Source organism: Leuciscus leuciscus, assembly GCF_965113295.1.
Source record: "Leuciscus leuciscus genome assembly, chromosome: 24".
Classification (NCBI taxonomy): domain Eukaryota; kingdom Metazoa; phylum Chordata; class Actinopteri; order Cypriniformes; family Leuciscidae; genus Leuciscus; species Leuciscus leuciscus.
The window spans coordinates 27,885,323-27,908,587 of record NC_138723.1 but is presented as its reverse complement, the minus strand read 5'-3'; the positions used below and the strand labels follow the sequence as shown (position 1 = coordinate 27,908,587).

The 23,265-nt window shown below is 40.6% G+C and overlaps 1 protein-coding gene across 7 annotated transcripts; it reads left to right on the top strand.

Moving 5' to 3' along the window:
- Positions 1-1,086: 1,086 nt before the first annotated feature.
- dusp26 (dual specificity phosphatase 26) lies at positions 1,087-22,383 on the top strand. Of its 7 annotated transcripts, XM_082158079.1 has the most exons (6): positions 1,087-3,358; positions 6,536-8,112; positions 8,227-8,592; positions 18,063-18,262; positions 18,361-18,572; positions 19,055-22,383. In XM_082158079.1, exons 4-6 carry the CDS (start codon positions 18,084-18,086, stop codon positions 19,255-19,257), a joined length of 594 nt encoding a protein of 197 aa, XP_082014205.1. In that variant the 5' UTR covers positions 1,087-3,358; positions 6,536-8,112; positions 8,227-8,592; positions 18,063-18,083; the 3' UTR covers positions 19,258-22,383. The 7 variants fall into 7 exon arrangements, 4 of the variants coding, with proteins under 4 accessions (XP_082014205.1, XP_082014206.1, XP_082014204.1 ...); XR_014202385.1 differs by lacking the exons at positions 18,063-18,262; positions 18,361-18,572; positions 19,055-22,383 and adding an exon at positions 9,638-9,706 and having other exon boundaries at positions 8,227-9,241; XM_082158080.1 differs by lacking the exons at positions 6,536-8,112; positions 8,227-8,592.
- The last annotated feature ends 882 nt before the right edge of the window (positions 22,384-23,265 follow it).

Genomic DNA, 23,265 nt, shown 5'->3' with positions numbered 1-23,265 from the left:
ATAAAATAAACAAATTTAAATGTATTTAAAATAAAATGAAGAAATACATCTTCATTCCTTCCCATACCCACTAACATTCCCTTAGTTTAAGAAAACGTAAGCTAGCCAAACTGAGCCAAAGCTTCTGGCCTGGTTGCAGAGTAGTTGTAGAGTTTTTGACTGCATCAATAATAATGTAAACGATGGGCAATATATTAAATGTTCTAGCCTAAAAATGTTAGACGAGCTTTCTTCCAACTTACCTTCTCCATCACGACGTGTGTTCGCGCGATGTTGTTGGTTACCTAGTAACGAACGTACGGTGGCCGAGAATCAGGGACGTGCACAGACATTTTGAGGGGCAGGGGCTCAAGTGAAATAAAGGGCACTTCTCATACGTATTTTTTTTCTTTTTATAAACAAAAAAGTATATATATTAACACAACTCTGACTTCCTTTTTAAAAAATTAATTAAAAAAAGTTAATTAATTTTATCTTCCTCAAACTCACGCAATTGTTTCATTTTCAAAAGATGTCTACAAAATAATCAGTTTACACAGAAACCATGGTCTCCTTAGTATTCACTAGGTTTATAGAGCAGCAAAGGAAACCATTCCACAATGTGCATGTTTTGAAAACATTTTCTATGCTACTAGTTTCAAGTATATATGAAGAGTTCAGATGCAAAAGCCTCTAAGTGCCATCTGAAATGTTCTTCTAAAATGAGAATTTTTTTTCAAGCTCGTATATTTAAGTTCAGTAATTTAACTTAAATGACAATTAAGAAGTAATTTTCATTGCCAGTTATGTGAAATAAGTGAACATAAACATACAAGCTTGATAAAAATGATCATTATAGAAGGAAATTTCAGATGGCACTTAGAGGCTTTTTCATCTGAACTCTTTATATTTAGAATAACCTAAATAACTGCATCAAGCAGAGGGGCGTGTTTTACTAATAATTTGTTTATTTTTGCACAAGGCACTACATCGTTTTAATTATTTTGTTGTTATCAGAATACATAACACTTTAAAATTAAACAATTAAACAAATTAAACAAAAATAATTGAGTAAAAATTCAATAAAAGCCAATGTAATGTATTTGTGGTTGTATGGAATACTATTTTATAAAGGTTTAGAGGAAATAAAAAAAGTAAAATTACTCATAAATAAAAAGTTAATTTATAAATATTGTTATTTGTAATGTTTAATGTTAACTTATTTCTACTCAGTTTTATTTATTAATGTAGGCTACCAGATGCAGTTACTCAGATTTACTACATTTTTTAGAGTGTATCCTCCATCTGTTTGCATCTGTAGATTTCTTCTAAATTCACCTATTTAGATTTCTAAATTTCAGGGGGAAAGACTCTTGATGTAAGTCATTAACTGAGGACGTTCTGTATGCAAATTAGGCGTCAACTAGTTAAAATGCGCACATTTGCATCTAATTGACAGGGCAATGCAGGTATTTTAGGATAAACAAAATAACTAAAGCATATCACCTGGTGGTGATATTATGCTTATTTTATTAACTTATTTTATTACATGGCTTGGTTGAATTCCAATGTAGAATGCGGTTGCCATGAAAAACAGAGGGTTGCTATGGACTCACAGGATTCTAACCGTAGAGACGGAGCGTACTATTTTCTTTAGCGGAAGCAATACAATCGGGTTTAACAATCGGGGGAGAGGGAGAGGGAGCGCTTCAGAACTCCTTACCTGATATTTAGATATACTATTCCTCAATAAATATATTTGTTTGACAGGGAAGCTCAGCGCAAACAGAAATATATATTATTTAAAAAAAAAAAAAAAATAAATAAAAAAAAACCACCCCAGAAAAAAGGGCACTTTCTCTCCAGGAATAAAAAGGGCAGGTACTCAAGCCCCCTTTGATGTCTATGTGTGCACGTGCCTGCCGAGAATGTTCCGTCAACTTCCGTGTGTTCGCGCATCTGTGTTGCCTTGTAATGAACTTAATCTGGCCGAGATACGTGCTGGCGGCAGGAAACTTCACTTTGTGTGCCTGCGCCTCGTATACAACGTTATAAAGCTCGCAGGACAACTTGGTTGGCATTGCCTTTTCAGCGTGAGAAATACACGGTGTGGCGTGTGAGCGTGTGAACTGGTTGAATTGCGTGTGTCTCACGCCCAATGCGTGAGACTTGAGAGCCCTGTTGATATGACAAAATAGTGTGTATGTCTTTTCATTCATTGTATCACTATTTTGTAACTATTTGTGGCATCACTGCAAACACGGACACTTCAAAACAAGTGTATATAAACATGATAAACTCGTAGTTGTTTAGTACATCACAAGTATATTTCCAAATTCCAAACTTGTGTCTAGAAATGGAGTTTGTGAGAACATTTGGCCCCAGAGAACAGGCAACATGCATCACTGAAGCCAAGCCACCTACTGGTTATAATTGTTATTTCATGTCACTGTCATTTGTTTCAGCAGGTGTTTTCAAGTGCATACACAATATTTTTCTAATTTGTAAGTTTAATGAAAGGTATGTTTTTACTGCAGATCAAAACAATTATTTCATTTTATTTTAAAATTAATGTTGTAATTTTAGCGGTAAGTTAAGTCTAAATACCATAGAACTATCAAAAGAAATGAACAACTAAAAATGTTACTTAAAAATACCTAGGATGGGATGTTTGTTTTTTATTAACTTTCTTGCTGGAATTTGTATACATGTGTATTGCAACCAATGTTTCTTATGATAGTAACCAGTTGTTTGATAGTAAACTTCAGGTACATTTGCACTGGTTTGATTGTGTTTTTAGGCCACTACTGTATTCTGAATCTGCAACCTGTGGCTTTCGCATGCAGATATATTCCTCAACAATAATTTAAAGATTATCAAGTAGTTATTTGCATGCATAGATGCATAAGTGTTTTCATTATTATTGTGTAAGGGAATCCAATATTAACCCCACAATTTATATGGGGGGGGCAGATGCTCTTAATTGAGCAGTTCCAGCTAGATTACAACATTGTCGTCTGAATTTTCACTAATTCTTTAATTGAACATTCGGTAAGCATCGAAAATATTCTTCAGATTCCGTTGTGTGTAACATCTGCATGACTACATGTGCATCACCAGAGGGCGCGTGCTTCTGCTCCATTACAGTGTCAATAATATGGTCATATCTACAATTTCTGCACCCCTGGACTCAAGGAAACAGTATTCTTGCAGATATTACAGTAATCTGCACATGTACGTTTCTATCTGAATGCAGCGCTGGTGTTCGTGCTAGTCTCATCTGTTCCTCACGCAGAGTCTGCTTCTGAAATACACGGGAATAACAGGAAGGATTCCATAAAGGATTTGTGTGCAATCCAAAACATCTCGTGTAGATAAGGTAAGATGCACACAAAGCTTGATTTCAATTCCAGCAACAAAAAAAGCCTCACAGATATGTAATCTTTATTGGCGTTATTTTTATTTTTCAAATGTCATTGCGCGTTTCATCGTTTTTTCTTTTTTTTACACAAAAGTGCAAAGATCTCGTGGATGGATTTGTTCACATTCCAGCTGCTGCCATTTTGTTTATTGTTTTAACCCCCCGGTTCTGTTCGGTCATTTTAAGCACATTTCAACTTTAACCATTTGAGCACACTAAACATGGACTAGATTCGTTAAGTCTAAGTGGTTAAATAAAAAGGCTAAATTTGACCGACTATTGTTAATACATCGGACTACAAAACAGAGCAATTATTAAATACATTGTCAATTAAAATCAACTAATCAATCAGGCACAATGCAGAACACACACAAAAATGAATGATGCTATAACACATGACATTATTGTTGTGGTTGTTTTAATTTGTCAATAAAAATCTTATTTATTCAAGTGGTGTTCACTGCAGAGCCATATGACATCCAGTTCCACCTCTCTGGACGTCATGGTTTGAGGGATATAGTTATGGTGGGGTTAGGGTGTGGTTAGACCTTCTAGCTCCACCCAAATTACATCGAGATAGGGGGAGCTGGACTTCACACTCCACCCATGGCTCTGCAGTGAGCAGCCTCTCGATTTATTGGGCATAAATTAGGAGTAGAACAGTGTTGCCAAAGAAAGAAAAAATATATATATTTTATATATATATATATATATACACACACACACAATGCAAAATGTGGGTGGATTTCAACTGCGTGTAACATAGTCACTCTCTACTAGCCACTTTGACGGGCTGAATTTTGTATATAATGTATATACACATTTTTCAATTGTATTCTTTTAAAAAGGCATCTGAAATAATAAACTAAGTGCAATGTAGTGTTGTCAAAAAGAAAAAAAAATTTAGACATCAATGCTAAAATATCTGAAACGGTTCCAATCCTCATTTTCCGCAGAATAGATACCAGTGCGTTTTCTCTCTCTCATCTCTCCGACAGCGAGTGACGAATAACCCCGCCTCCCCTTCATTTGCTCCGGATGACTATTGTTGATATATTACAGGGCATGGGAATACGTGCATTGCGTATGGCAGTTTTTTTTCCATGGTGCTGATGTCAAAATTGTGGCCAGTGAAAATACTGAGTTGCTAGTAACTTTGGAAAACCATTAGCCACAATGGCTAGAGATCAAAAAAGTTAATGTCAAGCCCATATAGTTGCAGTGATGCTATGCTGGCACATGCAAAAATTTCTGTAAATGTGCGGGAAGGCAGCCTCAGTTTTTAGAACCAGCTGCACAAACCAAAAGCACGATGGGAATCGCTCATTGGCTGAGAACATTTGTGACATTTTGTTCCTGGCTGAAATGTTAATAGGTGTTTTTGACTTTGGCTGGATTTAATGGATCGGTGAGATTTGCCCCTTGCAGTGATGGGAAGTCCAGATCATTTTACTCACTCGGCTCTTTGAATCTCGCTCCGCAAAATGAAAGAATCTTTTCTTAAAGTAATTTTGTTCATTTCAGCAGAATATAATTAAAAATGTTACATGTTAATAGCCAAATTCCACAACACATCTACTTGCACAAAAGTGCGCAAAAGAGAGAAAACTATAATCCAGCCAAGGCCAAATTATGAGAAACAGAAACGATTAATTCATTGCTTAGCTGGGTCTTCAGGCTATGCAGTCTGTTAGTTCACCTCACCTCCCAATACGAGTCGTTTGTTCTTTTGTGACGTAGGCTGAAGCTATGCAGTCTGTAACGGAAACAGAAATGATTAGTTCACCCCCCCCCCCCAAGTCTTTCTGTTTCCTGTACAGAACCTATAGGATGTTGCGCAGGTGCGGTCAACACAAAAAGAGCAAATCACTCTCTGAGACAACTCGTGAGTCATATTAAAGATTTTGTTCAAAATTAACAAATCGTGCATGATTGACACATCACTAGCAGCTTGCAGTCTGGGAAGAAATTGAGAAAGGAGACGTAAAGTTGGACATTTTCCGTGTTCCGTTCTGTAGCGACGCGCACGTGGTGTTTGCGGATTAGATGCACTATTTGTCATATTCATTGACATCTGCAAGAAATTTTGTGCTCGCTCGCAAAACCTTTGCAATCCCCCAAGAAACTTTGCGCTCGCTTGCAAAAAAACGAGCGAACACAAAGTTTCTCAGAGGAACACAAAAACTTGTGAGAGAATGCAAAAACAATGAGTTATTTTTCCTCCCATCAAATATTTTTAACCACCATGTCCCTTTAGGGGCTCCGTCCCTTTTGAGCTCTTTGCGAACGAATGGAAAGTTTCTCGGGGGAATGCAGAACATTTGCGAGAAAACGCAAAAGCATTGACATAATTTTTCGTCCATCTCATATTTTTTTACTTCACCATGTCCCTTTAGGGGCTCCGTACTCTCGCGGTGCTTTGATGGCATACATCACAGTGACTTGGCAAAGGTGCTGTCATAAATTAAACAAAAATTGCATGTACTGCTTAAAATCAGATGCCGATTTAACATTTTAACATTTCAAAATTCCCCTCCGCCATTTTGAAGTGCATTCAACTTCGTCAAGTGGACGAGTGAAGTTTATTTGGACAGACCCTCGACCTCGCGATTTTGACTGATGGAGCGAGTCTACTCCATATATACACTTCAGGCAGATCCAAAGACTGCAATGCACCACAAAAGTCGCAATTAATTTACCCCCACCCGACACAACTCTAGTGTGTGATATTGGAGTTATTTTGATGGGTTTTCAAGGGTTCCGCCAGTAGTGGGCACTCATGCAACGTAAATAATAACGTACATCTTAGTGAACGAGATGGAGGGAAGTTAGCGAGGGAAGGGTATAAAAAAACTGGACTTAAACGCAGCCTAAGAGTGAACCGGGCCTGATGGGGCGAGGCCGTAATGATATATCCTAGCCTTTAGCATCACACAAACCTATTCACATCACTAGCTTTAAAAATAAGCATTATCTGTCCCATTTAAGAGCTTATAATTTGAATAAGGACACAAAATAAAATGTACTCCCAATGTGGTTTTAATACATGTTTTACTGTAGTATTACAAGACATTTTACCCTAACAAGTATAACAACTAAGGTTATAAATGTGGCTTCCTTGGACCTTACTTGCAGTTCTTTCTGAAGCTGCACAAGAGACGGTTTAAGAGGAAGAGACGGCATGGAGAGACGGTTTAATATTGAGGAGGTCCTGGTCGAATTACTTGATACTAGTGAAGAGGAAACAGATGCGATACTACCTATGGCAAGTGATGGAAGGATGGAAGAGGAAAGAGATGCAACCCTACATTCAAGTGATGGATCCATGGAAGAGGAAAGAGATGCAACCCTACATACAAGTGATGGATGGATGAAAGAGGAAAGAGATGCAACCCTACATTCAAGTGATGGATCCATGGAAGAGGAAAGAGACGCGACCCTACATTCAGGTGATGGATCCATGGAAGAGGAAAGAGATGCAACCCTACATTCAAGTGATGGATCCATGGAAGAGGAAAGAGATGCAACCCTACATTCAAGTGATGGATGGATGGAAGAGGAAAGAGATGCAACCCTACATTCAAGTGATGGATGAATGGATGGAAGAGGAAAGAGATGCAACCCTATATTCAAGTGATGGATCCATGGAAGAGGAAAGAGACGCGACCCTACATTCAGGTGATGGATCCATGGAAGAGGAAAGAGATGCAACCCTACATTCAAGTGATGGATCCATGGAAGAGGAAAGAGATGCAACCCTACATTCAAGTGATGGATGGATGGAAGAGGAAAGAGATGCAACCCTACATTCAAGTGATGGATGGATGGAAGAGGAAAGAGATGCAACCCTACATTCAAGTGATGGATCCATGGAAGAGGAAAGAGACGCGACCCTACATTCAAGTGATGGATGGATGGAGGAGGAAAGATACCTGGAAGGAGAAGCTGAGCCAGAGGAGGAGCTCTTCGATCAAGCTTCTGAAACAGAGGAATTCAACCCAGACTACCACTCTACTGATGGAGAAGAGGAAGAGGAAAAGGAAGAGGACCCTCCTGAGGCGGATGCCGCTTACCAGTCCAAAAACGGGAACATATTGTGGACTTCAACAACTCCTTCAGAGAGACGAGGGAGATTACCAACTCATCGTGTCATCAAAATGACCCCTGGACCAACCAAGTTTGCATGTTCCAATGCCAAAGACATAATATCAACATTTGAATTGTTTTTCCCAGATGACTTTAAAAAGATTTTGATTGAAATGTCCAATTTAGAGGGGAAACGAGTTTTTGGTAAAGCCTGGACTGGACGGACATACAGGCCTATTTCGGTCTGTTGATTCTGGCAGGCGTGTATCGATCCCACCATGAGGCTTTGGGTAGCTTACTACGCATGGAACATGCAGATCTACACAGGCAAAGCTGCCGACAACAAGCCAGAAAAGAACCAGGGAATGCGTGTGGTCTTGGACTTGACATCCGGTCTCCAGGGACACACCATCACATGTGACAACTTTTTCACCTCGTATGCCCTCGGCGAGGAGCTGCTCCAAAGAAAAATGACCATGATCGGAACAGTCAGATCAAACAAGCAACATAGAGATGCATAGAGCACATTACATAGAGATGCCGCAATAAGCAACAAAACCCACAAGAAGCCGGAAATAATCCTAGACTACAACAAGACCAAAGGTGTAGTTGACAACCATGACAAGGTATTTTACTACTTTGCATTATTTGTTTTCAATCAATGCCAAATGGCACATGTATAATTAATATAATTGTCAGCTGATGAGCTAAAGCTTGTTTATGTTTTATTTTATTTCCAGCTTTTTGTCACATACACCTGCCAAAGAAAGACAAATTGTTGGCCCATGGTGATTTTCTTTAACATGTTGGATGTCTCCGCTTACAATTCATTTGTGCTGTGGGTGGGAATAAATCCTACATGGGAAGAAATTAAGAGATTCAAAAGGAGACTCTTTCTGGAAGAGCTAGGGGAAGCTCTGGTGGCTCCCTTCATGAAAAGACGGCAAGGCATTCCCTTCACGCCAGCCTCTCTGAATATGGTAAAGGAAACAAATGCTCTTCGGGAAACAAAGCCTCCCCATCGCCAGTCTCAACCCTCTCCAAGAGAAAAAGATGTCAGGTCTGTGAGTCAAATAAAGACACAAAAACCAGCATGACGTGCAGCAGTAAGTATAACATGTAAATTTGCTAGTCACACTCTGTTATAACTACTTACTGCTACGCATGTGAGAAGAGCAAGAAGGTTTAAGCAGGATTTGTCACTGCTTATGTGCTGTTTTTTTACTCTGTTTTTATGACAAATTCTGTTCTTGCTTATTCTCTTTAGTAATTTGTTTGCTAATCTTCTGATTATTGCTCCTGTTTTCTTGAGATTTTTACAAGTTTTCTTCATTAAAGCATTGCTTCATGTTGATGTTTAAATAAACAATACGCTACAAAATAATGTCTACTCTACGTCTTTTCATTGTAACAATATTTGTAACCATAATGTGGGATCACTGGAAAAATTGACACTTCAAAACAAGCATTTAAAATGTTAAACTTCGACAAATACTAATGTTTCTAAACAAGTATATATCCAAATTCATAACTTGGTCTAGAAATTACGTTTTTTAGAACATTTGGATCCAGAGACCAGGCAACATGTCTACCAATGCAAAATGTATAATCTGTTTATGGCTCCTTGTTTTATTGACATTTTTATTAGTTTACTTCATCATTAGGTATTGAATGTTGATGTTTTAAATAAAGATAGGATACATAATAATGCATACTCCAGTCTTTTCTTTGTAACACTCTTTGTAACCATAATAGGTCAAGTCAAGTCAAGTCAAGTCAAGTATATTTGTATAGCGCTTTTCACAATACAGATTGTATCAAAGCAGCTTCACAGTATTAAATTAAAATAATACAACAAAGTTTGTTTCAAGAGGAATTTATTGATTGATAAAATTAAATTAAATATCCACAAAATATCCCCAACTGAGCAAGCCAAAGGCAACAGTGGCAAGGAACCGAAAAACTCCATCAAGTGACCTAATGGTGTCCTAAAACTCCATTAGGTGACCTAATGGAGAAAAAAAAACCTTGGGAGAACCCAGGCTCAGTCGGGGGCCAGTTCTCCTCTGGCATTTATGAGCTAGAGGCCGGATTGTAATTTGAACAGTAAGATTATATGAATGCCTGGCTAAAGAGATGCGACTTTAATAGGCTATGGCATCACTGTAAAAACAAGTGGATTTTAAAATTATTTGACAAATATTAGTGTTTCTAAGCAAGTATACGCAAGTATATATCAAAATTCATAACTTTATTTTTAAGAATTTTTAAGAATATTGGGTTCCAGAGATCGAGACCAACACATGTGGATCACTAACTGGTTACATTTTTTTCTTAATGAATGTAGTAAAAGTCATATAAAAATATTATAGATATTAATAATTTAGAGATAAGTTAAGTCTAAATACCATAAAAATGGCAATGTTTTAGTGACTTACTTTTAAAAATATGTATGTATAATGTGTGTGTATATACAGTGGGGAGAACAAGTATTTTATACACTGCCGATTTTGCAGGTTTTCCCACTTACAAAGCACGTAGAAGTCTGGAATTTGTATCATAGGTACTCTTCAACTGTGAGTGACGGAATCTAAAACAAAAATCCAGAAAATCACATTGTATGATTTTTAAGTAATTAATTTGCATTTTATTGCATGACATAAGTATTTGATACATCAGAAAAGCAGAACTTAATATTTGGTACAGAAACCTTTGTTTGCAATTACAGAGATCATACATTTCCTGTAGTTCTTGACCAGGTTTGCACACACTGCAGCAGGGATTTTGGCCCACTCCTCCATACAGACCTTCTCCAGATCCTTCAGGTTTCGGGGCTGTCGCTGGGTAATACGTACTTTCAGCTCCCTCCAAAGATTTTCTATTGGGTTCCGGTCTGGAGACTGGCTAGGCCACTCCAGGACCTTGAGATGCTTCTTACGGAGCCACTCCTTAGTTGCCCTGGCTGTGTGTTTCGGGTCGTTGTCATGCTGGACGACCCAGCCATGAACCATCTTCAATGCTCTTACTGAGGGAAGGAGGTTGTTGGTCAAGATCTCGCGATACATGGCCCCATCCATCCTCCCCTCAATACGGTGCAGTCGTCCTGTTCCCTTTGCAGAAAAGCATCCCCAAAGAATGATATTTCCACCTCCATGCTTCACGGTTGGGATGGTGTTCTTGGGGTTGTACTCATCCTTCTTCTTCCTCCAAACACGGCGAGTGGAGTTTAGACCAAAAAGCTCTATTTTTGTCTAATCAGACCACATGACCTTCTCCCATTCCTCCTCTGGATCATCCAGATGGTCATTGGGAAACTTCAGACGGGCCTGGACATGCGCTGGCTTGAGCAGGGGGACCTTGCGTGCGCTGCAGGATTTCCCTAAAAGTATAGGCTACATGTACTTTCTTCTCTCAGGCGAATTTCTCCAGACCAGAGCTCCGGCTGAGTTGACAGTTGACAGGTGTGAATCTATATGGTGTGAACTCACTTTGTTGTTGCGACAACCAGAACACAAGAGAGATATTCACCTCAGAGAAGAAATTACGTGTATAATTAATTATCCAGGAGCCGGGTGTTGCGTTTTGATTAATCTTAATTTCTCAAAATGGCGCGCTTGTGGTTTTGAACTGCTACGCTAATACATTCTCACCATGAAAGCGCACAAACGGCCAAAGTCAGGATTTTCTCTAAATGATCAATTATACTTCGGTTTGACCCTATGCCCTATGCCCTCAGAACAAGGGAGAGAGTGGCTCCTCAAAAAATAAATACATAAATAAAATAGAGAGAGAGAGAGAGAATAATCCACAGTACGAAAATAAAACAATTCAAAATATGATGTTAAAAAATGACACCAGCAGTTAATTTTAAGCTTTTCTCATGAGGCCATAAAGTTTTAAAGTCATAATGAAATCAAAATTAACCATTAGTTTTTATGGAATATTGCACTATTTATTGTAAGATATATATATATATATATATATATATATATATATATATATATATATATATTTATATATATATATATATATATATATATATATATATAATTGATGTGCCCTCATAATCTTTAATCAGAATAACTTTCCCTCCCTCTTGCAGTGTCATCTCTTCCTCTTCTCTTCTCTGATGACGAGGGCGGGGCAACCTGTCACTCACATGAGATCGACCAATAGCAAACCACAACAATCCAATCAATTCCCTATGAACAAAACAAGTCCCACCCTACATTTATTTCTTGTTCCAGAAGAAAAAACGTGGATATACGTCACAATAGGGAAGAAAAGACTATCACAACTTCCGTTTCATGGCGACTTTGATAGACCCCCAAGATAGACCCATTTGCCATGGGTTTGGTGAGAATTAATTAAGAATGAATGGGGAATGGTCATGTGAGAGGAGGCATCATCGTGCTATGATTGGTCAATTACTAAGTCCCGCCTCTCATTTTTGTGTGTGTGCCACATTCACTAGTATCTGCCAAAGTGATCAGAATGAATAAGAAATGGTCTTAATGGGAAGACTAATAAAAAAGTAAGTAAATAACTTACTTAGATTTTCACCGCTTTATCACATTAAATTAAAACTTGAAATGACTTGAAAATGTGATCTGTGAGGTTTTTTTTGTGCACAATCAGTTTTGTGAAATTCATCCTTGTGTCTGTGACCATTATGACATCTGCCATGTTTCCCGAGCTTGATGATCTGAAAATAAGTTGACTATTAAAAAAGTTAAATATCAGTTAACAAAAATACATGAAAAATGAAAAACTTGTTAGTTATAATTTTGGAATAAATGTAAAAATGTTTTAACATGCTTAATCTTTATAAGAAATGTACTTTGTTGTAATAAAAAAAGAAAATGTATTACATTCTTAATGTAAAAATACAAAATAATGTTGTTCTGTTTCATTCCTACTGACCGCCAGAGGCAGTGCAGAGCACTAGTGGATAATCGCTGCGCCAGCTAGATAGATCGAGAAGAATATAACAAAAAAGTCACGTCATGACGCAGACCGAGACGCGAGGATATAAACCACAGTGACTCGGTGCCCAGCCTCTTTCGCTTTCTCGCTTTTGATAGGTCGTTTGTTTTCACGCTGTCCCGTGCAGCTTACATGAGTTGCGAGGATTCGCCCTCCCAAGCTGTGACAGCGCGCTTTCCACACCATCATCAGGACGGATATCTTGGATTATTTTCTTCATTACGTGAGTGCATACGATTATTTGTTGTTGCGTCGGTGATACCCTGTGCTTCACGGTACTATCCGGTGGCTGGTTTCGACCGCGTTTAGGTTGCGTTCACCGCAAACCTATAACGTTATCTGTTATATATATATAATATATATAATCATATCTTAGATTCATTGCATACTCGCCGTAGTGCTAGTCATTGAATGCCTCGCGGTTCTATCCGAAGGCAGACTTGACTTAACGTTACTTGTGAGAACGTTTCATGCTATAGAATTTTCGGTTCTATCCGAAGATTTTTTCGAACTGCTCAGTGGGTGCTATTACAGTTTTAAGTGCCTACGGTGCTAACCGAGGACGTGTTATTGACGGAGTCATGGATCATAGCTCTCACATCTCCGTTTCAAGTTGCAAATTGTGTCCGAATACGCTTCTTCCCGACGACGGACACGATCGATGCCCATCATGTTTAGGCGCTCAACATCTGAAGGAGGCCCTGACTGATCCGTGTTTGCATTGTAGTATGCTACCGATGTCAGAGAGACAGCTTCGCCTTGCTGAGTTAGACATTAACTCGCCTGTTACCCTCGCACAACAGCCGCGACGCGCTCAAAAGCGTCGCGCGTCAGCAGCGGCTGGCGCTCCGCCTAGCAAGAAAAAATCTGTACTACAGAAAGACACTTCAGAACACTTGTTATCGAAGACTGTAGCTTCTCTCTCTTCAGAAATGATGGAGATGAAACGTCTTCTTCAGTCTCTACAACCCCCAGTATCGGCACCACATACTGAGAACACACCAGTGGATGAGAGTGATTTCCAACCCCCACATGATATAGATTTTGACGCTCTCTCCATGAGCGCGTCTAATTCTCATTTTCTTGATGGAGAATCGGTGGAACCTGCCATACAACCCACCCTCCCAAACGATGTCTTTTCTAACCTATATGCTACAGGTGGTTCAAGCGGTGGGTCTGTACATTCATCGGGCGCAGGCCCATCTGCTCCAGACGATGTGTTATCTGTTCTGCAGATGGCGGTGGCTCGTTTGGGTCTTGACAAATCACCTGTCCAACCCATTCAAACCAATGTGTTCTTCAGACAAGCTGCTGATAGTAATGTGTTCACAATGCCACCGTGCAAGGATTTTGTGACAGAATTCTCCAGTGCACTTACCAGTCCCAATGTGCCTAGGAGGAGGTCAAAGACAGCCCGCACTCTTGCAGCAATGGCTGAGGCTGACTCCATCGGGGTAGGACGGGCGCCTGAAATTGAACAGCCGGTTGCAGCTTTGGTGGTATCACCAGATGAGGCTCTAAGAGGCAATGTACGCTGCCCGAGTGCACAATGTGGACGCACTGACACTTTCTTGAAGAAGGCATACGAGTCGGTAGCCTATATAACTCGAGCTGAGAATACTATCTGCCAGCTGCTTCTTGCCTGCAATAACACATTAGAGTCAGCGAGCGTTGACGCTTCTGCATCTCAGTTCTTACAGACGGCTCTGTTGACTATGGGCCATGTGACTCGGGAACTTGGGACACTTTCAGCGACCCTTCTAACAGCCCGGCGTCAGGTATGGCTTGCTCAGGCAAGGTTACCTGAAGATTGTAAGAAGACACTGAGAGAACTGCCAATTGTACCAGGACATCTCTTTGGCCCCAATGTTTCTGAGGTACTGGAGAAGAGAATGAAGTTGTCAGAAGCCACACGACAACTGACTCAGGTTCCACGAGCACCACCTTTTAGAATGCCTCTAACTCCGGCTCACCCACGCTATCCGAGCTCGGAGCATCGAGTGCGACAGCAGAACGTTTCTCAGCTTCAGGCTCCACAGCGGCATAGAGGGGCTGAGGAGGCCCAGGGACGCCGCCCTTTTCACCGTCACCAGCAGGGGAGACCACGTCAGCGCCCCCCCACAGGTCCTAAAGGCAGAGGCCAAAAACCCTGAAGCTATGGGGCCGGCGGTCGGTCGTTTCACTGTGCAGCATCTACATTACTGGGAAAATTCAGTGTCCGACCCCTGGGTTCTGGCGACTTTGAGCAGGGGATACACTCTGCAATTCCGACGCCGGCCTCCCAAGTTTTCAGGAATCTTTCCGACAGTTGTCAAAGATGTAACCAGTTCAATGGCCCTTTCCTTAGAAATTCATTCACTGTTACTGAAAGGAGCCATAGAAAAAGTTCTTCCCCTCAGTCAGAGGGACGGGTTTTACTCCACGTACTTCCTTGTTCCAAAGAAAGATGGCGGTTTTCGTCCAGTTCTGGACCTGAGACGCCTAAACGTGTTCTTAAAGTCTCTTCCTTTCCGAATGTTACGCACAGTCGACGTTCTTCGATCTGTGACGAAAGGAGACTGGTTTGTGAGTGTGGACTTGAAGGACGCTTACTTCCATGTTCCCGTTGCTCCCCACCACAGGAAGTTCCTAAGATTCAGCTTTCAGAATCAAGCCTATCAGTTCAGAGTTCTACCATTCGGTCTATCTCTGGCTCCTCGTGTTTTCACAAGATGCATGACTGCGGCCCTGACTCCTCTTTGGTCCAAGGGCATGAGGATTCTGCCCTACTTAGACGATTGGCTGCTCTGCGCCCCAACAAGACGACATGCGTTACACAACACCAGGATTGTGCTGGAGCATATCCAGAGGTTGGGCCTTACTGTGAACGACACAAAGAGTCACCTGGTCCCAGAACAGACCATAACCTTCATAGGAATAACACTCAATTCAATCACAATGTCTGCCACATTGTCTCACGCACGAACAGACAATATTTGTCAGTTACTGACTCGTTTCGGTCAGGGGACAAAACTTCCTTATGGTGTCCTTCTGCAACTAATGGGGATGTTAGCCGCAGCAACATCCGTGATCCCCTTGGGCTTGCTTCACCTCAGGCCTCTTCAGAGGTGGAGCAACAGCTTAGGGCTAGATTCAGCGAGACATCGCCATTGCATGATTGTCATTTCGCCTGCCTGTGTCCGTGCATTGAAACCCTGGAGAAAGGTAACATTTCTGAAAGCCGGTGTGCCTCTAGGGGTGGTGTCCTCCCGTCGAGAAGTGATCACGACCGATGCTTCACTAACAGGATGGGGGGCAACTTGGAACCAGAGGGGAATTGGTGGTCACTGGTCACCCAGGGAGGCCTTAGAACATATCAACGTCCTGGAGTTGAAGGCAGTGTACTTGGCTCTACAACACTTCTTACCAAACCTGATGGGTCGTCATGTGCTTGTCCGGTCCGACAACACGTCGACAGTCTTTCATTTGAATCATCAGGGCGGCACCAGGTCTCTGGCGTCTTTACTGCTAACTCACAAGATCCTCACATGGTCTCAGGGCCGGCTGGCCTCATTAAGGGCAGTTCATCTCCCGGGATTGGACAATCAAGTGGCGGATGCTCTGTCCAGGGATCTGCTGCTCCCGGGGGAATGGAGACTTCACCCGGATGTAGTACAGTTGATTTGGCAACGGTTTGGCAAGGCAGAGGTAGACCTGTTTGCATCGGAAATGACCACTCATTGCCGCTGGTGGTTCGCGAGAGCCGAGGCGTCCAGCCCATTGGGACAGGATGCATTAGCCCACGAGTGGCCGAGTTGCCTGTTGTATGCATTCCCTCCATTTCCACTTCTGTGGGAAACATTACATCGTATATTCCTAAACAAGCACAGGGTGCTTTTAGTGGCACCTCGATGGCCATCCAGGTTAAGGTTTCCTCTCCTTCTGAGTCTGTTACAAGGCGAACCATGGCAGCTTCCCACCAGACGGGACCTTCTTTCTCAGATGCACGGCCGTGTTTGGCACCCAGATCCAACTCGTCTTCAGCTCTGGGTTTGGCCCTTGGGTCCAGATCACAGTTAATGGATTGTGAACCAGCAGTAGTGAACACTATCGGCAACGCTAGGGCTCCTTCGACACGACAGCTTTATGCTGCTCGTTGGAGGATATTTTCTTCTTGGTGCGGGGATCAAGGAATTGACCCAGTTCACTGTACTGTGCCGACAGTTTTGAGTTTTTTGCAGCATCTATTTGACGACAACAGGGCGGCCTCCACTTTAAAAGTTTACGTTGCTGCCATATCTGCTTATCATGACCCGGTTGCTGGTGCTTCCCTTGGGTCTCATAACCTTGTTTGTAGTTTTCTGAAGGGAGCGAGGCGTTTAAAGCCCGTTCGTTCTACTCCTTTTCCTGTGTGGGACTTACCGCTTGTTCTAGAGTCCCTTTGTACACCACCATTTGAGCCGTTAGCTGTGGCAGATATTAAGTGGTTGTCCTTAAAAGTGTCTTTTTTGTTGGCCGTTGCTTCCACTAAACGTGTTGGTGAACTTCATGCCTTGTCAGTGAGTGAATTGTGTTTACGCTGGTTACCAGAGGATTCTGGGGTCATTCTTCGGCCTAATCCAGCCTTTCTCCCTAAAGTTTTGTTACCACAATTTGTGAATCAGTCTATTCATCTGGCTGCTTTTCAGCCGCCTTTCAATCACTCAGATACAGATGGGGGGAGGTCTCATCTTCTGTGTCCTGTACGAGCTTTAAAGTGCTATATTAAGTCTACTGCTTCTTTCAGACAGACAGATCAGTTATTTGTCTGTTATGGTGAGGTACGCAAGGGTGCGTCTTTATCCAAACAGAGGCTATCACGCTGGATTGTCGAGACGATAAAGTTGGCGTATAATAAATCTCATCAACCCTTACCAGTGGGTGTTACTTGTCACTCCACTAGGGCTGTGTCTTCGTCTTGGGCCACTTTACGGGGAGTTTCCTTGGCGGATGTCTGCGAAGCTGCTACCTGGTCTTCTCCATGTACCTTCGCGCGGTTCTACAAGGTTAACGTGGCTGCTTCCCATGATGTGAGCTCTGCAGTCCTTCTGGAGCAACCCTGATGTTGCAGGTGGGTGGCATTCCTCATGACTGTGTTGATATGCGTCATCCACTAGTGCTCTGCACTGCCTCTGGCGGTCAGTAGGAATGAAACAGAACGCTAGTTACGTATGTAACTGTGGTTCTGTGAATTCCGGATGACCGCCAGAGTCCCTCGTCACTCGGAATGCGCGAGAAAGCATTCTGAGGCTGGGCACCGAGTCACTGTGGTTTATATCCTCGCGTCTCGGTCTGCGTCATGACGTGACTTTTTTGTTATATTCTTCTCGATCTATCTAGCTGGCGCAGCGATTATCCACTAGTGCTCTGCACTGCCTCTGGCGGTCATCCGGAATTCACAGAACCACAGTTACATACGTAACTAGCGTTTTCTTGATAGTGTAATTAATGTAATGTAAATAACTTTAGACCAACAATAGGGTCATTTGGGGGTGAACTGTCCCTTTAATTTGCCTTTAAAAATACTTTTAACATTTAACTGTTACTTTTATTTTGTATTTTTATTTTATAGCTTGACTGGAGGCCAGACCAGATGGCTTTCATGTCCAGACTGTCTCGGTCCCGGAGTAATTCCAGGTCTCCCAGCAGAAAGGACTCGGAGAAGGGCTCTCCTGTACTAACGGTTTCTGAACTCGAGCGTCTGCTTTACACGGGGAAAACCGCCTGTAATCATGCAGATGAAGTGTGGCCGAGACTCTACATAGGTGACCAGTGAGTAGCCCATCAATACATGTGGTTTTGGTCATTACGTATACAGGATTTTGAATTTATACACTATTTATCACCTAAACTTTTAATACTCATTTCAGAGAAATTGCCTCAAACCGCAAAGAACTCATCAAGCTTGGGATCACACACATCCTCAACTGTGCTCAGAACAAATGGAGAGGCGGTGCAGAGCATTACGCTGGCATGAACATCACGTATCACGGCATTGAAGCCCACGATTCGCCTTCCTTCGACATGAGTGTGAACTTCTACCCAGCGGCCGAGTTCATTCACAGAGCCCTTAGTACCGGAGGTCAGTTCAGAAGCGGCCTCTTTCTTTTTAAACAATTCCCTGTTTTATTATAATAAAAATAAAGGCTGAAAAAAAAACAGCCTTTAAGTTTCATGAAGAACTATTTTTATTCTTAAATAAATGATGTACTGGTTGAGTGTGCAATGCATACTTGTACTTGAGTGTGCACTCCCCCCCCCCCTTTTTTCCAGTTCCTTTTCCATTTGGTGTTATGTATAACATATTTGTGCTTATATGCGACTTTTGAATTTATATTTGGAAATTCTAAATATATGTGTGCATACCTATGGGGTCCAAAAATGTGAGATCAAGTAAAACTTCAATTTTTTCATTCTCTTGTAATTTATGTAATTATGCATTACATTCAGTATAACAACAATTTGTATTTTTTTTATATTTGATATGTCATTTTAATTACAGATATTCAGTGTAGTCTCAGACTTTTTATCATACATTATGATGCAGTGTCTTTTATTTTGTAGGAACGGTTCTTGTGCATTGTGCCGTCGGGGTGAGCCGATCTGCTACGCTGGTTCTGGCCTACCTCATGATTCGGCAGAACATGACTTTAGTGGAGGCCATCAAGACCGTGAAGGACCACCGTGGCGTAACACCGAACCGCGGGTTCCTACGCCAGCTCAGCGGTCTAGACAGCATTCTGCGTGCCAGCCGCAATTCAACATAAACTCACCGGTAGCTTTTGAACTTCAACCTTTCTGGCCCAGGCCTTGATCTAATGCGTTGCAGTGAATAAGAGCAGAATGTTTTTACAAACAGTCAGTGAGTTTATTCCAGCTGTTCTCCTGCGGTCAATAGAAATGCCTTATTACATCAGGAACTCTAGAAATGTGCGTAATGCCTTATACACTGTTAACCGTTCACATCTGTTCACACGACCACCCACTGAAATGTTGCCATGTTAGAGAACTGACCCACGTGTTTTCCTCAAAGCAAGCAGGAATGCTTAAAGCTACACTGTGTCATTTTTTAAGTTGATTCTTAGCAAAAAACACTTTGTTCTTTCAAAATGATATGTGCTCATTAATGTGTAATTACTTCTACCAACTAATCAAGTATTCTCGTAAGCGTAGAATCTGCCATTTAGAATACACACGAGCGAGTCGCTCGAATGGCGGCAGCCATGTTGCGCCTCCATCTTGAAAATACATTAGCCAAAGAGGGACATACCTGGAAATTCAAGCTTCGCCTTTCACGTTCAGTGGCACCGTGACGAATGCGAGGGGGAGATTTCTCACGACTGCCGGAAGATGTGAAATAATACGGCCACCGTAGGAGTTAAAACACCCTGGGAATGGGAGGGGCTAGAAAGTAATATTCAGTTGGTAGTCATAAACAATTTCACCGCTAGATGGGAGAAAATCCTACACAGTGTAGCTTTAAGAAGCCATTCACACATGACGTGCGTTTTTAGAGCGGGCTGCAAAAGACCTGAGCGCAACGGGCAAACACATCCGTCTAGCGCATGTTTACATAGAAAAACAATGGAAAAGCAGCACAGCGAAATGCAAAAAATCAGTGTGAATGGCCCCTAGGCTTTCACACAACTTTTTTTGTGGTTAAAAACCAATAAATTAATAAATAAATCAGGTTTAGAGATGTTTTTTAAAAGTTGAAATTCTTTTAACTTGAGTGCCAAACTCGAGAACGCTGTGTCATGCACAAAACGCTGCAAAAGATGCCAAATGTTAGTGCAACAGTCAAACATGTCAGTCTAGAGTGTTTACATAGAAAAACAATGGAAAAGCCGCGCATTGGAATGCTAAAACACATTCTGTGTGAATGGCCGTTAAGCCTGGTCTAAACCTGGTTTATGCTCGTGGCTCGCCACAAATTCAAGTTTACAGTTAAAAAGGGTCACATGGACAGAATTTCAACTTGATAATGTTCTAGGATCAGATTAGAATGTGATCGATTTTTAACTAATGTGCTGGAAACAAATAAGGAAAATAAAAACATCTGCCATCTTGAACCGATCTTAAGCCAGCACCACTATTGCTATGATTTGTATTAAAACATAAATATTAAACTTTGGCAACATTTGAGCTACTAACATAAACAATACTGCAAAATGTGCAACATGTTCTAAGTTTGCACTCGTTGGAAGACCAAATATAAAAACCATTTGTGACCTTGTGACCACCCATAACAATCTAGTGAGCCACATAGAAATAGCAACTATCCAGAACACCTTTGTAACCACCTAGATATCCCAACGAACTTTAACTTTTTTTAAAGTAGTTTTACAATTTTTTTTTAGAACATCGTCGTGTGTAAAATACGTGAACAAACACGTCAGTCTAGCGTGTTTATATAGAAAAACAATGGAAAAGCAGCGTAGTGGGATGCACTTTCTTTGTGAACAATGCATTGGTAACTGCCACAGACCACACATCAATCACAACAATCGAGTAACCACATAGTATGGCCATAGTAACCACCCAGAACACCCTAACAACCACCTAGCAACACCCTAGTTGCCTAGCGGTACCATAGCAACTTTGGAAGCTTATTTCTGCCACTGAATAAAAAATTAAAAGGTAATTGCGATTTATTTCTTTTCAGAATTTGACTTTATAACTCACATTTGCGAGAGAAAAAATTCAGAATTGCAAGAAAAAACATAATTGCAAGTTTATAATGTTAGAATTGCAATATAAACTCGCAACTGACTTTTTCCCCCCTCACAATTTGGGACTTTTTTTCTCTCGCAATTGCGAGTTTATATCCCGCAATTCTGACTTTTTGTAATATAAACTTGCAATTGTGAGAAGAAAAAAAAAAAAAAACTGAATTGTGAGATAAAAATATATTTTTTATTACATGGCAGAAACAAGCTTCCATAAGCAACCCCTCAGAACAACCTAGCAACCACTTAGACATAGCAATGCCTTAGCAACTGCCAAGAGCACCCTAGCAACAACCCAAAACAATATACCACATAATATTGCCATAGTGACCATTCAGAACACCCTAACAACCACTCGAATATTTTGATGGCCAGATTGTCACAGGAAGGACGGCTCATGTTTTGTCCAGAAGATGTCTTGTTATAGGTGCAGTGTTATAGTTATGATAGGCTATTTGAAAAGTTTTTAAGTATGATCCATTGATTTTGCATTTAAATGCCGGTCTCAAGTAACTTTTAATGAAGGTAATGTAGCTAATCACATTCATCACAGTGAGCCAGCACATGTGATGTGACAGATACACTCAGTTACTAAACTCTGGTGACCTGAGCTCAAGTGTACATGTGACTATATGCAAATTTGCTGTCAGTTTTGTTACACATTAACTTGTTTGATTTATCGTTGTCTGTATAAATACTACAAAAAAGATGTCATGTGAAGTATTCTACATGTTATCCAAGTTGTCTCTTTTAACTTGTTTTGTATGGTATTGTAAAATACGGTAGCTACACAACAAGTGCAACCTTGTTGTACTAACAAATCCAGCAAATCCTCAAGTGCAGTACAAACTGTAGCTGTATGAAATTTCAGTGTGCTAGTATTATTGTCATTTCTGTACATTTGTATTATTGGGGACAAGCTGTTTACTGTGTTTGTGTATGTGTTGGTCGTCGTATCATCTAACCACTGCTAAATACTGCCAGGACTGCCAATCCCTTCCAGCTGAACCACACACCAGTTTGTGTCTTAAGAACAAGCATCGATCGCTCAGATTCAACTTGTTTTGGACCAAATTTCTGAGTTGAGCGGGAGCGTGCAGCCAGAGACAAAACGAGGAGTTTGTAAAAAATCCTAATGTTGTTATTTTATTTATAATGCATATGAAATCTAATAAACATCATTTCATTTTTGCAAAGAGTTGCTTTTGTGCTGGATCAAAAAAAAATCGAAAAAAAATCAAACCTTTTTACACGCAGCTGTTTAAATTAGTTTGCATTTTTTCTCCAGCAAAGCTGTTCTTTCTTTCTTTCTTTTTTACCACAAACGTTGCATTAGCGACCGCCCAATTTTTAAGCGTTGTTGGTTCCGGAAGTATTTTTTTCCATTAAATTCTCCTTTAAGAATTTTTTTTAAATCTTTATTAAAATGTTGTAAGCCGTGAACCAAGCTAATCAGCTACAAGGTGAATCATAACAATACAAACTGATTTGAACTACTCATTTAAAAATGTATATGAATATATATATAAACAATATATTTTTACTTTATTGCAAAATATGCACATATATACAAATATTCAAGTATTTTGCATAATTTTACGTCATTCATATGTGCTTCATTGGAGTGGGCGGGGCTAAAGAGCAATTTTTGCGCGTTTTGATTGTGGACTATCTGATTGGTAAAAAAAAAAATCTGTACAGAATCATGGGTAATGTAGTTTTTCCACCACGAATTCAGCTGTTAAAAACACGATTATTTTAAACATTTAAGTTTAAATAATGTGGATTGACGGCTTCAGCAAAAGCAAATACCATCGATTAACAACTTTGTAGCTCACAGTAAGTCTGTCTTTAAAGGTTAATTAGTTATCGTTAAAAATATATATTTCCCTATGGAGAAAATGCATGGAGTTTTCCTTCTGGAACCGACTGTTGCACTTATGACATTGGCGATTTTTTTGATGGCACTTAAAAACAAAAATGTAGTCTGCAAAAAGGTCTATATGCCACTTTTTTATGTTATATTGAAAAGAATAAAAAGCTTTG

Coding starts and splice junctions, on each gene's coding strand:
- dusp26 (XM_082158078.1), top strand. CDS start 6,787: ATGCAACCCTACATTCAAGTGATGGATCCATGGAAGAGGAAAGAGACG.